Source organism: Hipposideros armiger, unplaced genomic scaffold (genome assembly GCF_001890085.2).
Source record: "Hipposideros armiger isolate ML-2016 unplaced genomic scaffold, ASM189008v1 scaffold_381, whole genome shotgun sequence".
Lineage (NCBI taxonomy): Eukaryota > Metazoa > Chordata > Mammalia > Chiroptera > Hipposideridae > Hipposideros > Hipposideros armiger.
The window spans coordinates 1,343,543-1,359,147 of NW_017731731.1; the positions used below are offsets into that span (position 1 = coordinate 1,343,543).

Here is a 15,605-nt window from a genome sequence, read left to right on the forward strand (position 1 = left end):
GTCTAAAGTCCTATCTACTAAGGCAGTCTGTCCACTCTGTGGATGGGGGTGTGGGGTGTGTGGGGGGGAGGGCTCTTAGAACTCCAGGCCCTGTTAGGTTTTCAGGTGGTCCGCCAGCTGTTTCTCAGAACCCATAGCAAAGCTCTAGAGGAGTGGCCCTCAGAAGGAAACCATCTTCTCTGAACCTATTGCCAGGGCCTTGGTATTCATTGATGATCTGGCCGATTGGTTAGAGAAAAGCTCAGAAAAGTAAAAAACAGAGGTCCCTGACAGTAAGATATGACTAACTAGACTTTTCTCAGTCCACATCTGAGCCCAGACTGTCTAATCCTTGGAGGGATTAATGGGGTGGAGGGGTCTTGGCAGGAGATTGAGGATGAATCAGAGCAAACTCATCAACAGCTGCTTTGAAAAAGCAACCTCTCATTTCTTTCCTGCTGGGTTCCCAAGTCAATGGTAAGTCAACCAGTAAGTGCTTCTGCAGCAAATATTTATTGAACACGCTCGCACTGTGTGTAAGTTCCAGGACAGTCAAGTGTGCCCTCAAGGAGCTCAAATTTAGTTGGAGATAAAACTGCCCCAGTGCTGCCCTGTCTACCGTGAGCAAAGCCTTGCTAGACATTATCTATATAATAAGCTAGCTCATATCCTTTCTTAAAAGAGGGCATCTACAAATACATGACAGAAAAGAAGTAAGTGCCAAACTCCTTTCGGTAGGGAATGCAAAAGGTTAGACTTTGTTCATTCCATAAATATTTATCGTGCATTTACTATGTGCCAGGCCCTGTTCTAGACACGGGTTACCCCAGTGAACCAAACACCCAACAGCCGTGTCCTCAGGGAGCTTCTGTTTGAGTGGAAGAGCAGGTCAACGCAGGGCTGCCCAGGGTGGAGCGTGTGGGCTCCTTTCCGCCATGTAGCCTCACTAGGCGGGGCCATTTGTTGTGACTTCACCAGGCTCGTATTTAGTGAGGGTTTCAATAACTGTTAGGGAAAAAAATGTGGACTCGTAGTTAAAATTTAGGTCATAAACTAGAAACGTAATTTCTGCTGGTTCTCCTGTCCCAACCAAACCCTAATTCTGCCTTCGACCTCTCCAGTTTTTTAATGCCAATGCTATGCTCTCTTTAGATGTCAACAGTGCCCTTGGGAGATGGGAGGCCAGAATACTCTGCCAGATGGCATTTGTCTGAGTTTTAATGAAAATGCCCCATTCTCTTTGCCACCGTGTGAAGCAGCAACACACTGTGCAGAGCAGACAAAAAACAGCACAGAAGCCTGCATAGCTTTTCAGGTTTGAGGTCAAGAAATAGACCCAAAGGACAGAGCAGCTTAATTCCATCCACTAACCTCAGTGGTAGCCATGACTTTGGGAGCAATGGCTCCCAAGGTCAGCCCTGAGCAGATTCTGAGAGGCGAAGTTCTGATGTGCTGATGTAGGTGAGGTGTGATAGAAAGAGCCCTAATAGTGCTTCTTGTGTATCTGTCTCCCCTTTATGGGCAGGGCTAAGGATTTCTCTTATATTGTCTCATTCAGGTTTTCCAGCTTAAGGAAACATCATTATCCCATTTTAAAGATGCGGAAACTGTGGTTCACAGAGTTTAGTTAGCTTAGCTAAACCCAATAGTTAACTTTTATGAGTGTGTACTCTGTGCTGTGTGTAACCTCTGTTTAATCCTCTCAACATCCTTATGGGCTGGGTGGTATTACTCCTGTTTTACAGAATAAGAAAGTGAGGCTTATGAAAGATTAAGTAACCTACTCAAGTCTCCAGAGCTGGAAAGTGGTGGAGTTTGGATTCAGACCAGCCAGTCTGACACAGGGTTGTTTCTTAACTGCTGTAGGATCTCCTAGGAGCAGAAAGAGCTATGCCCAGGGCAATCAGATGGCGACTCTAGATATTCATCTGAAGCTCACCTTGCAACCACATTACCTCCTTAACGGGAGGGACGTCATGGCAGCAGCCGAGTGAGGCAGAGAAGAGATCCAACTACAGTTGACCCTTGAACAACACAGGTTTGAACCACATGGGTCCACTTATACTCAGATTTTTTTTTTTTGAAGATCTTATTGGGGAATTGGGGGAGAGGAACAGTGTTGGGGAATTGGGGAAGGGGACCAGCCAAGTTGTTGTTCTTCAATCTTCATTGTGGAGGGCTCCAGTCACCATCTGGCTTCCTATCGGCAGCTCGTGGCCCCTAAGCTCAAGGGGCTGTGTTCAATCTTAGTTGCGGGTGGGCGTAGCCACCATCCCATGTGGGAGTAGAACCAGCAGCCTTATTGTTAAGAGCGCATGCTCTATCCACTGAGCCATCCGGGTGTCAGCTCAGCTCAAGGTGCCAAGTTCAGTCTTAGTTGCAGTTTGGCATAGCCCACCATCGAACAGGCAATCTTGTTGTTACACCAGCTGAGCCATCCTGCCACCTGTTGGCAGCTCAGCGTCAGCTCAGCTCAGGCACAGTGTCACTGGCCCATGTGGGAATCATACCGGTGGCCCTGTTGCTCAGAGCTTGTACTCTTAAGCCAACTCTTAACCAACTGAGCCACTTGGCTGGCCCCACTCAGATTTTTTTCAATAAATATGTACAGTCCTGTAAAAGTATTTTTCTTATGATTGTTTTTAATAACATGGGGGTCAGTGTCCCTAACTCCCATGTTAAGGATAAATTGTACTCTGTACTTGCATCCAGGAGAGCCTTTAGTAACCTGCGACTGACACAGGAGGCCTCACCAGGTCCCACTACACGTGTCTCCAGTGGAAGACGTTTATTTAATAAACATTATTTAATGTTACTATATGCCAGGCACTTTTCTAAGCACATTGTCATTTATCCTCATACCAACCCTAAACAGTGGGCACTATTGTCTCAATTATATAGATGGGGAAACTGAGGCATAGAGGTCTCAAGTATGATAACTTGCCCAAGGTGACAGCTAGAAACTGATAGGACTGGGGTTTGAAACTAGGCAGCCTGGCTCCAGAGCATGGCCCAGTGCACTTGAAAATTGAACATCCTTGAGGAAAACCCAAAGGTTTTCCATATATATATATATATATATATATATATATATATATATATATATATATATATGTATGTATATGATTCCAAGATGGTGGCTTGTAACAGGTTAAGAAATGGCTCTTTCTTCTTGGATTAAAAGCTGCACAAAGGAATGACCCTCCACTTAGAAGCTTGGGCAAGGTATTGGCTGAGATGAAGGTAGTTTTTTGAAAGGGTGTCTTTTGGAAAATCTCTCAAAAACCTCTGCAACACCCACCATGGGACCTGGTGGACCTATCACTCTTGAGATCTACTATCCTAACCATTCTTCTCAAACTGATGGTTTAGAAGTACTTCAAATCTTCGGAGCTCTTACCTCTAAGTTTAGCTCCTCTATAATTCATTAAATATTTCTGAGCACCCTAAATGTACTAAGTACTGTGCTGTGTTAGGCACTGGGATACAGCAGAGAACAAGACAGATAACATTCTGGGTCAACTGGAGAACATAATTAAATGGCAATTTCAGCTCCATGTGACACAGGAGTCAGTGGGAGCCTTGGATGTGGGTCTCTAACCTTGCCTGGAAGTTCCCGGTGTCGACAGGACTCTGTTGCTCAGTTGGAGTTCAGCAAATGTCTACTGCGTGAACGCACTGACTGTGAAGGTGGGCTCTGAAGAATGGGTAGGAATGTGTCAAGTGAGGGAAAGTATGGGGGTTGGGGGTTCTGGGCAAAGGGAAGAGACCCAGAGGTGAGAGAACGAAATATTTTTCTGTTTAGGATGATTTGGCAAACCGTAGACTAGATTTCAGGAAGCAAAGTCTAGGGTAGAAGGACATGGGAGGTTTTTGATGTCAGGCCAGGTGAGAGAGGTTGGGGAGCAGGGCATGGATTTGGGGGCTAGGCAAGAACAGAGGGGGAAAGGAGGAGGGAGAAGTCCAGGATGACTTAAGTTTTCCAGTTTACGCTTACTCTCTCTGACACAGGCGTTTCCTTTTGTTTTCAACCAGATAACCCCGGGAGCTCAGGCCTTACCACCCAGTTGGGGTAAAGGGGTCCACCGAATCGGGTTGTAATGAATCTTCACCCCGGCCTTTGTTATTAATAGCGTAGTCCAAAACTCCTAAGGTGTGGAAGCGCTGGCCCGGGCTCAGGAAGAGCTTTCGTTAGAGTCTCTAGTGTCAGCGTCCGGTTTCCCGTGTCCTTCCCAACCTCGCAAAAGGTAAACGGCAAACATCGTTTCCGGATTTGACAGAAGAGACCAGGAGGTTTGTGCGAACCTTGCCGGAGTCACGTACTCGGCCAAGTAGGTGAATGTGAGGCCAGGGCCCCACACTATTATTTCAAGTTCACTTGCTGGCAACGTGAGTCAACGCGGTGAGTCCTGGACGCCCCAGGATTCGGTTCAGGCCGCGGTGGTCTACCTGGAGCCTGGCTAGCGCTAACATCTCCCAGCATCCACAGGGAGGGATTACGTTAGGTTTTTTTTTTTTAATCTGGTAAAAAAGTTCTTGTCTCCCCCTAGAGTCAGGCACACGCCTCCCAAGTCAGACCACGTGTCGCAGGTACAACGGTTTTTTTTTTTTTGGGCTCTTCCCCTCCCCCGTTCCGTTGGTTCCCCTTTCCTCTGAGCCTTAGGTGGCAGGAAAATCCTTTACCTCCGACCAATCCCACTGATGTGGAGCCGCGCGCGCGCGCGCGCGCCAACTCGAGCTCTTTCTCTGTACGTCATTGGCCACCTCCACCGCTGCAGGGTGACAGGCAGCTTCGCGGACCTATTGCCGGAGGAGGCGGAGGCCGCTCGGCCCTCCCAAAGCTGCTTTGTTAGGGGCTCCCTCGCCGTTCCATGACTAGCCGCGCCTCCTCTGCTTTCAAGCCCTGCTCTCCCCAGGCCGCACCGCCGGAGCCTCGTGGGAAGGCAGCCCGTGGAGGGTGCGGCGCCCGCATCTTAACAGCCGCGCTCCAGCGACCCAGGCTGCTCGGGTACCCAGCGTGCTCCTGTTGTCACTCTCCAGCCCAACTCCGAACGCCCCGCTCCTGTATCCGCCGTGTCTGATTGGCCGGCCGTAGGCGGAGCGATTGTCAGGCGGACCAATCAAAGCCCGGTTTCCCACGGGCTCTCTCGGCCCCGCCCACAAAGCCGCCAGCAGAGGCGTCCTGACAGCTCCCATTGGCAGACCGCGAGTGGGCCCGAGCGCTGCCTGGCAGAGCAGCGCCGCCGCCGTCGGGCGCGCAGCTCTGCAGCACCGCTATTGCCTCGGTCCCCGCAGCCCCGGTATCCCGGTGTTCCCGCATTGTCCCCATCGCCGAGATCCGGGACGAGCGTCGCGGGTGAGTACCGCGCGTCTGGGGGCGCGGGCTGGTTGGCAGGAGCCACCCCGAGGGACCGCGGTGAGGATGCCCGGAGCTACTCTGCCCGTGACGGGCACGTTCGGACCCCCGTCTCCCGCACACTGGGGCTCCCGGCGGGTCCTAGCTCCCCCTGATGGGGCTTTACTCGTATTGTTTTCGTGTTCACACACTTGGGAGGTGGGGAGCTGGCGAGGGGAGGCCAGAGGAGGCGAGCTCGAACCGTTGGGAGGGATACGAGCCAGTGGCGCCCAGGTGCCCAGCGCCAAATGGAAGTGACAGTGTCCAGGCGTTGGCATTCGGTCCTCCTGGCAGCAGGAGGTCAGCGCTGACTTGCGGCCGCGGTGGCACTTTGTATTTGTCGGCCGATATTTATCAACTTCGGGGAGGGCGTGTGTGTGCGTGCGTGTCTCTGTGTGTGTCTCCGTCCCTGACTTGGGCGCCTCCAGGCCTGGGTTTTCGGCGACGCTGCCTGGGCGCTCACCTTGGCGATCCGTGTAGCGCTCGCGGCCGTACACACAGGGAAGAGAGTCCGGGGGTCCGCACATTGGGCCGGGCACCCGCGGCTGATCTGGGAGGGGGCATTTAAAGCGGCATCCTGAGGGCGCGCAGACAATGACTGGTCCAGGCGCGGGGTCCCGGGGACTGTGCGTTGGGTTCCCGCGCCGGATCCAGACCCTGACTCGCCCTCTCGCGGTGTCGGCGGGTCAGATGCTGCTGTGCGGTGTCACCCGGCGGGGGACCAGCGTGGGGGCCCGCTTTTGTTTACAGACGTCGCCATTGGGCGAGAGCTGCGCCCTGCGCTCCCCCGGCCCCGGCCGCTGCTGCGCGCCCCCTTCGAGCCGGGAGAAGTTGGTGCGTGCTGTCAGGTGACGCCCCCTCCCCCGGCCTCCCGGCGAGATGCTGCAGGGAAAAGACGTCCAGGCGGCGCCTTCGCGCCCAGTCCCCGCCGCGTACGTCGCCCCCAAGTTCCCCTGTATCCAGAGGCGCCGTGTCCCTGCCAGGGTCCCTCCCAGATTGGCAGCCACGCTCACCTCCTTAATACTAGCATCCTCTAGCCTTGCCTTCTGACCAGCCCAGGTTGATCCGAGCCTGCCTTTTTCCTGCGTGCTGGCAAGTCTTGAAGGACGCGTACGAGCCCTTGGGGACGCTGGCCAATCCGTGCCCGCTTAGGTGGTACCCACGCGGCCCCGCGGAGCAGCTGCGGGGCACTCTTGAATCAGAGTGGTCCGGATCGGGTTACCCACGCGTGCTGACTTGGCGCACACTTTGTTTGAGCTGGAGTAGAGCCTGGGCGCTGAGGTCAAACAAACTCGGGTTCCAGTACCTGCTCAGTGCCACTCACAGACTGGGTGATCCAGACCAAGCTGCTCAATCTCCCTGCGTCTCAGTTTCTGAGTCTGGGAAGTGGGGATGAGTATCTCCATTTCTGGGGGGTTTAAAACGACAGTATAAATCAGCTGCTTAGGACAGTGCCCGCCACAGAGGAAGCACTGGAAAAACTGGTTTTCCCGTGAGAGGGACTCTATTTTAGAGGACGCCCCCGTGTCTCTTCTCCCTTCTGTAGTTCTCCACTCTCCCAGCTCCTGTTTTACTTCAAAAAGCTTTTAGGACGGCTGTTTTCAACTCCAAACAGGGCTTGTTTTACTTGGCCTTTGGTTTAACTATATTGCACTTAACTAATTACTTACAGCTTTTTCTGTGTGAATTTCCTTTAGGTTTTAGTTGTTTCTTGCCTCTGTCTTAAGGCTATGCTGAGGCTCTGGCCTGGGTGGAGGAGGAAAACTTGGCCAGGTGGGAAGCAGTTGCCCGTTAACCAATGGCCGCTGTGCAAAGTGATTAATGCCCGGATGGAGGGAGGTTTGAACAAAGAGATACCTGGAGGCAGGGAGGAAACACTTCCTGGTTGAAGTGAAATTTGAGCTGTGCTTTGTAGCAGAAGTTTGATAAATCACTGGTTTCTGGAATATGCTCTTTTGTACCCCAAGGTAAAGAGCTCTTCCCGGGAGATTGTTTTGAGTGGTAAACATGGAAGTTGCTAAGTAATTATCACTGAGTACAGGAGAAATAAACCTGAGGAAGCCTTTGACTAACTAGGGAAGGTAGAAGAGAATTGATTTCATTGAATAGCTTCAAAATGCTGTCAATGTTTTGACTTGTTTCCCTCTGCTCCACCAGCTTTGCATTACTAATTTTCTTTAGGCAAAGAGAGAGCCAGTTTCATACAGAAAAAACAAAACAAAACCAAGAAAAACTCAACAGCCTATAATAAGATAGTTAAAAAAAAAATCTCAGGCTTGCCTATGGAATAAGATGTTAGTGAAAAAAAAATGCTTGTTGTTTCAACACACTTTTGCCTGTTTTGGGGCAAATTATTGCTTTGGGTCCAATAAACACATGCTTTGAATGTAGACCCCAGAGGCCTTGACAGGTCAAAACAAGCAAACAAACAAAAACAAAAACTAGGAGAGGAACTTGCAGTGCGCCCAGTGGGAACGGAAGCCAACAAGGATGGTCCCTCTGTGCCCCTCAGTCATCCCAAGTGGAGACTGACTCCTGCAAGCTAGGGGGCTCGTAGCGGTATTGCTAGATGCCAGTAAATTTGACTTGACCAATTTTGAGTTCCACCCCCAGAAATGATTTCGAGCCTTCCTGCTCTTGTTCTGGGAATTCTCAGGCCCTTAGGGATGCTGGAAGGCAGCTTTGCCCCCTGCTGCTGTCTGGGGAACAAATCAGTTGGGGCCTAGACTTGAAAGGGAGCACGTGTTTAGGAAATCTCATTAGCTGACAATTTAACTCCACGCTAATGCTCATCCAAAGAGCTAGAACAAAGGCTTCCTCTGCTTTCCCCCTGCAGTTCTCTCTCCCAGCTCTTCTCCCCTCCCTCTCTAAACCTGAAAGGAAACGCAGCCCTGGTACTTCCCCGCCCTCCTCCCCACCCCAATTCCTGCAGTTCTGGTGAGCTGACTGAACCTCAGTTCTGGAGCACCAGGGCAGCAGTTCCTCCCCGAAAGGTGCACACATGGACACTTCGCCCTTTGCTTTCTGCAAGGAGCTTACTGTCTGAAGGAAGAGGAAACACGTGAAAGGACAGGGCCTTCAAACCTGTGCTTTCCTAAATGAGGAATACAGGTGAGAACATAAGAATCACGCTGAAGCCTCGCCTAGAAATCAGTGATGGCTGGGGCTTCTGCCTGTTTGAAGTAACAAGAGGGATGAGAGTGCACAGGCAGAATTCGGTTCCTGTGGGCAATGTACAGATTCCCAAACCCCACAGGTTAGGCTGGTGTTTGAGAAAGATCTTTATTTTCAGTGTCTCCTGTTGTGTGGACTCCCGTATCTAAAACACTTTCACTACATGCACGCTTCTGTAAATATCTTTTTTTTTTTTTGCTAAAAATAGGTAGAATGCATATTTCAGAGTGTGCCCCTGTCTTCCCCTACCCCCATTATAGGACCAGAAAAACACAGATTTGCAAAGCTCCAGCAATATTTTCCTGTTTTTCACATTTCCAAACTTCCGATTGTTTCGTCTCTAAATATTCAGTTTTCTGTAAGTAATAACTCCTGTGTTAAAAAGAATGATCTCTCATCAGTGTGGGCCAAATCACTTATTTTTAAAGAATTTATTATTATTATTATTAAATAAAGGAGGCACTCAAAAATAAAGCAGTGCTCAGCCAGGAACAGAGTGTTTTGAAAATAAAACAATGCGCTAGTGTAAAAGCGTACAAGATATTAATAGCTAGGCCTGTTTTCCCCTCCCACCCGCCCCCCCACCCTCCTTCACCTCCCTCCATGCCCCTGCAGCATAAGACTTGCACTGTTCCCGTGGTCTCCGGGGATCTCATTAAGAAATTTATAAAGGCCTAGAGTGTGGATATGGAGAAATCCTGCCTGTGCTGTGTGAGATTCTTCTAGGAGACTGGCGCTCTTTGGCTAGGTAAAGGGTTGAGGCCGAGCTGAGAGACTTGCATTTTGCAAGTTGGGTCTCAGTTCATTGAAACAGAGGGGGCCAGGATGCTGGGGGGCGAGGGATATAATAAGAACGCATAGATTGTGTGTATTCAAAGGACCTTAAACAAAGAGTGATGATTAAGTCACGAGCTCTGTGGGAAGAAGGTTCTTTCAGCTGAGAGCATCCTCACTTTCAGAGTGGGCCAAGGCCCTCTGAGTCTTGGTGCTGTCACCAAGTTTCTTTCCATAAAGGGACAGTTGAATATAGATGTGAGGTGGGTGTCCTAGCATTTTGGAACCCCCCCCCCCCTTTAGCGAAAGTGAAGTATACTAAGAAAGGTACATCGTGTTGTCTGGCCAGGGCCACTTTGAATTAATTCATAAAGGAAGAAAATAAAAAGAAGTGGGGCGGGGGAGTGTCTGGTTTAAAGAAAAAAGACACCTGTATTATTTAATTCCAGCTTCTGCCCCCCGCATAGAACATGATTTTATTAGAGATGGAAGGAATAGTATACAGGTATGTGAGGAAATATGTGATCTCAGCCTAGAATGGGATTGGAGATTAGGCTATGGATGGGGATGCCCTTGCTTTTCCTTAAAGGTTTCAGACACTTGTTCTCTGTGGCCATGGAGGAGACAGGATATCCGGCCGAATGAAGGTGCCTTTGCAATGGCTGCCTCCGGCCCAGAGCCCTCCTCCTAGGCCAGAGGCTGCGAATATTGTAAACATAGATCAGTTTTAGTTCCTGCTCCTGATTTCCTCTGCCCTTTGCAGAGGTGATACGGAGCCCTGGAAAACCACCAGGTCAGCTGCCGGGAAGGGGAGGTCAGGTGAGTCATGGGTCTGAGATGCTCCTTGTGGAGTCCACAGGACCTTGGAAATGGAGTGATGAGATTTGTCACCCAGCGCTCTTCAGAAGAGGCGACAGTGACAGGCCTGATGTTTGCAGGTTAAGTGTCAGGCGCCCTGAGAAGGGGGTCTGCTTTGCCTCCCCTTTCTCCCGCCATGTTGGGGGAGCCTCCCTGGTTTTTTTGTGGGGCGAGAGTTCAGCTTGGCCACCTCAGAATTTCTTTGGATCTTGGGGTCCAGATCTCTTTACAAGAATCCCATCACCTGGCTTGGGTGGAGAGCACTTGGCCGCATTCCAGGTAAATGAAGGCTTCTTGCAGGCAAGTCCAGGAGAATCGGGGACCTCATTAGCTAGTTCCCACTCGCTTTTTGGGCAGTGTTTTAGAGGCTTGGCTTGGAACTGTGGGGTTATTCTTGCCATGACCTTCTTATGCGAGGTTTTTTTTTTTGTACTTAATAGAAGCCTGATCCAACTAACTGAGGCGAATGTGTTCGTTTTTGTCTTTTTTGCAAACTGTGCATCTCCGTCTCCTCACATGACACGAGGATATCTTTGGAAAGTGAGACACGGAGGACAAAGCCTTCAGCGTGCTGTAGTCTCCCTGGCTTCTGAGAACCATGGGCCCCTTTGCACACCTGAGGGGCCCGAGCTCTCTGGGGCACCTAGGACCTTCCTGGCGTGCCTGTTGCCTGGTGTAATATCTACCACCTAACATTCTCAAAAGTGACCCAGTTTGGCCGCCCGGAACCCTGAGTCCCTAGTATCAGAGTTGTCACTCTGATTTTGTTTTAAACGACTGCGACTGTGAGTAGCACTTTTCTGATGGCACACTGCCCTATTCCGGTGGTGATCAGCCTTGCCTTCTTTTGGTTTTTAGAATGTGTTTAAACTGGGGGCCGCTGTGTGGGGAGAATGCCGCATGCACTTTCTTTCATCTACAACGTCCTTTGGATGCCAAGGTTATTAGGACTTTTGAATGTTCTTCTATGCTGAGACTTTGACCTTATGATTGTTGCTGTCTGCCATACATAGGGTAAGGGGCTTTGTACATGTTTCTTGTTCTCTCCAGGATCTGACATGCGTTTCCAAGCTGCCTGAATAGGGATGCAGCCTTTGGCTATAAAACTTGAGTCAGTTTTGCTCCAATATACTTGTCACAGTTTCACTCAGTGATGATGATCTGCTTTAATATTTTTTCACACATAAATTATATTCTTATGCCATGCAGACTTTTCATCTGAAGTCATGCCAAGTTTGATTTGATTCTAAAAAGAATGCGCAAAATAATAGTTCTGTACCGTGTTAACAAACTCAGAACAGATGAACTCGTCAGAAGCAAGCGTCTTCCGTTCCCCTCGTGCTTTATTCCCACCCACTCCTGTACCCCAGCAACAATCACCTTTGTTTATTTTTGTTGTTGTTTTCGTGGTTGTCTTTATATCTCTAAATAATATGCATCTGCCACTTTTATGTGTTGACTTCCTGTTCTGATAAATGACAATTTAGTTTACTTATTGCCTCTCACATCCTTCATTCTCCAGCTTTTTGATGATTATAATTCATATAGTGATGATTCTTCTATCTTTATGTTACTTATATAGACCTCTAATTTAGTTCCATCTACTGATGACAGTGACTTTGAATCTCCCCTTTGTAAATTGAGAATATCCGTGTCTTGACTTATTCTTTCAACTTTCCTTCCTGTCACACCCCCAGATCCTGTCAGCCATCAGGGTTCATCAGACTGTGCTCTGTAAGCATGATGAAGTATTCTGTGCCTTGTCTATAGATTATTTTTATAACAGCTTTATTAAGATATAATTTATATACCATGCAATTCAGTTCTCTCACACGGCTCGTTGGGTTTTGGTATATTTACTGAGTTGTGTAACCATCACCATAATCAATTTTAGAACATTTTCATCACCATCAAAAGAGAAACCCTGTACCTATTATCATTCACTTCCCTTCTCCCACCCTCCCTTAGCCTCTGGTATCCATGAATGTGTTTGCTTTCTGTTTTATAGACTTGCCTATTTTGCCTATTTCATGTAAATGGCATCATATACTATGTGCTCTTTTGTGACTGCCTTCTTTCACTTAGCAGAATGCTTTCCAGGGTCATCCTAGGAGTAACATTGCTAGGTCACTTAGTAATTCTGTTTAACTTTCCGAGGAACTGCAACATTGTTTTCCAAAGTGGCTGTACAGGTTTATATTCCCACCAGCAGTGTCTGAGGATTCCACTTTCTTTACATCCTTGCCAACATTTGATATTATCTGTCTTCTTTTTTTTTAAGATTTTATTGGGAGAAGGGGAACATTGTGTTTTTACAAGACCCATCAGCTCCAAGTCCAGTTGTTGTCCTTCAATCTTAGTTGTGGAGGGCGCAAGCTCAGCTCCAAGTCCAGTTGCTGCTTTCAATCTAGTTGGGGAAGTGAGGGGGCCGCACAGCCCACCATCCCATGTGAGAGTTGAACCGGCAACCTTGTTTTTAAGAGCATGCGCTCTCACCAGCTGAGCTACCTGGCCAGCCCTTACTGTCTTTTTGATTCTAGCCATCCCAGTGGGTGAGAAGTGGTTTGGATTTATTTACCTGATAATGATGTTGGCCATCTTTTCATGTGCTCATTGGCTAATTGTATATTTTCTTTGGAGGGATGTCTGTTCAGATCCTTTGCCCATTTTTGAATTGTTTTTTTTTTTTTTGTTTGCATATTAAATTGTAAGAATTTTTTTATGTATTCCAAATAAAAGTCCCTTATCAGATATATGATTTGCAAACATTTTTTCCATTCTATGGGTTGACATTTCACTTTTCATGATGGCGTCCTTTGTATATTGTTTGCTTTTTAAAAGCTGAAAATCAACAAGGAATGTTTGCTTAGTTATGACTCTAAATACTTTTCACTCCATAGCTAGGTGGTATGCTAGTTTTACACTTTCATTTCTATAGTTCTACTGGCATGACTTAATTAAGTTATAGATTGAGCGAAGGCGTCCTGGAAACTTTTTATTTTAGAGCTCTGGTTTCCAAACCACATTTTTAAAAAGAGCAATACTGTAAAACATTGGATTGCAAGTAACGTGGTTTGCGAGTGTTCCACAAGATGAGCAAACATTTCAAATACATTTTATTTTTATTTATTTATTTATTTATTTAAATTGGGGAATTGGGGGATGGGAACAGCACTGGGGAATTGGGGGATGGGAACAGACAAGTTGCTGTTGTTTTGTTCTTCAGTCTAGTTGTGGAGGATGTTGCTTCACTGGCCCAAGTTGACACCATCATTGCGCTCTTCCTGGGCGAGGTGGATCAGTCGCCAGCTTCTGGACGGCTGCTCACTGCGGCTGCTGGCTACACATGGTAGCCCATGGCAACCCACCGCAGCAGGGGCTGCAGCCCACGCCTTCGCCAGCGACTCATGGCAGCCCAGCTCCAGGTTGAGCTGTTGTTCAGCATCTTAGCTGTAGAGGGCAGTGTCACTGGCCCTCATATATGGGATCCAAACTGGGCCCTCTGGCGTCCCAAGCCAGCTCCTAACCACAGTGCAACTCGGCCTGCCCTTGAATACATTTTAATGTGGTAAACGAGTGGTGTCTTGCAATACGCGTAGTTTGTTTCTAGAACAAATTATGCTCGCAAACTGAGGTATTACTGTACTTCGTTTACTTAAAAAACTGTGTGACACATTTATTTACCAAAGTTACATGAAAGCAGGATTTGCAAAGTAATTTGAAAGTGAGCCGTCTTTCAGTATTAGCTTTTGGGTGTTAAATTTTCCTGGGTAATATTTTTTGTTATGTTATAGTAGGACAGAGGTTCTTAACTGGGGGCAATTTTGCTCAGCAGGGGACATTTGGCAATGATTAGAGACATTTTTGTTTGTCACACTGGGGAGGTAATATTGGCATCTATTTAGATACAAGGAAATATCTGGCACCTAGCTGGTAGAGGCCAGGGATGGTGCCAGTATCCTGCAATGCACAGGAAAGTCCCCAGACAAAGAATTATGTGGTCCATAGTCAATAATGCTGAGGTTGAGGACCCTGCATTCAAAATACATAAATGTTAGCAGAGATCACACATTCAAATTTCTTAGGAAAGCTATTTATGTTTTCTAGATATTTAGAAGCGAGTTACCAGATTAATACTTAATAATGTGAGGCATTAGATTATTTTGGTTATTTAAGAAAAATTTGGTTATTATTTAGCTACATAAAGTTTCTTTTTTAGGATAGAAAGTTTTTAAAAATTTGATAATAATTTCATGTTTTTTGGGCTTCTCAGTGTTTGAGCAATTTCACCCTTTTACTGACTTCAGGATATTGCTAATTACCTAATCATGAACGGCTCACCCACAAAACTGCCGTGGTTAATATTATGGGAGGAAAAATATGTGCAGGCTGATTGTTATACTGTTACTGCTCTTAAGCAGTAGAAATATTTTCAGAAAAAATGCTGCAAGTTCAGTGCAAGATCTACTGTGACATTTTAGAAAAGTTTTATGAATGTTGGAATAATTATCTTGATGATGAGAAATTATCACTTCAATTCTACAATTATATTAATTGAACTTTAATATTTCATTATAATTTAAAAAATGAAAACCTCATAACTATGGTTTTCACTTAACTAAACAATTTAACAATCCAATTATTTAAAAATAGATTTGCAAAATTCACCTTGTGGATTTTTTCTCTTTTTTTTAAACAGTTAATTACTTTTTTAAGTTGGGGATTGAATCTGCCTGTGACCTTGGTCCTCGGAACCCTAAACAATTGTTGCAAACCATCCAAATTACCTTAAAGAAAAAAGATTTGTGGGAACCTGTTGCATGATTTCAGCTCACTTCAAGTGAGAATACCCAAATGACCTTCTCTTTCTTTGAGGAAATGGGGTAAAAAACCGGGGGACTTTATATGTAAAAGTTGCAGGGTAGAATTAGGAATTTGGAGTTTTCTTGCTAAAAACTAGAAATTCACATGAATGGCCCATTCTTAAATCAGGACTAGTTAACCTAGCTTCTTAGAGTGAGAAGGACTAACATGATTCCTCATGGGACAGCCTCTGAATTTTAATTGCAGGAACCCATGTCTTCTCATCCTGTGATAACAGAGGTTCTGAATCCCATCCGAGTCGGCAAAATTGAATTTATGGGCCTCCTAGCAACTAGCAACTAGCAGTATAGAGTTGGACTTTATCTTTTTTATATCACAGGGAGCCAGCCCCTCTGACATTCTTGGGCCCAGCCCACAGGCTGTTGTTACAGGATTTGGGGAGACTGTCCCAAGGACATAAGATATGGAATGGTTGCTGTGTTTTGGTGGCTAGAAAACCACAATTTGGGCAAAGAATGGAAATCTTTCTGGGAAATATTAAGGTACAGTTTTACCAACTTGGAAAAGTTATTTTGTGGAATTTTGAAATGAAGAGCTTAAT

At 47.0% G+C, this 15,605-nt stretch overlaps 2 protein-coding genes across 2 annotated transcripts in view; one reads left to right on the top strand and one right to left on the bottom strand.

The window, feature by feature from the left end:
- Positions 1-602: 602 nt before the first annotated feature.
- On the bottom strand, positions 603-5,184 carry TIAM1-AS1 (TIAM1 antisense RNA 1). Its single transcript, XM_019662819.1, is given in 3 exon segments — positions 603-984; positions 4,040-4,802; positions 4,804-5,184. Coding segments are annotated over 2 exon segments (516 nt in total). The 5' UTR covers positions 5,176-5,184; the 3' UTR covers positions 603-984; positions 4,040-4,658.
- A 21-nt stretch (positions 5,185-5,205) lies between these two features.
- TIAM1 (TIAM Rac1 associated GEF 1) overlaps positions 5,206-15,605 on the top strand; it is a 412,279-nt gene continuing 401,879 nt past the window's right edge. Inside the window, exon 1 of the mRNA XM_019662811.1 lies at positions 5,206-5,335. The gene's annotated coding sequence lies outside the window, so the exon portion shown is untranslated. The remainder of the gene's footprint in view (positions 5,336-15,605) is intronic.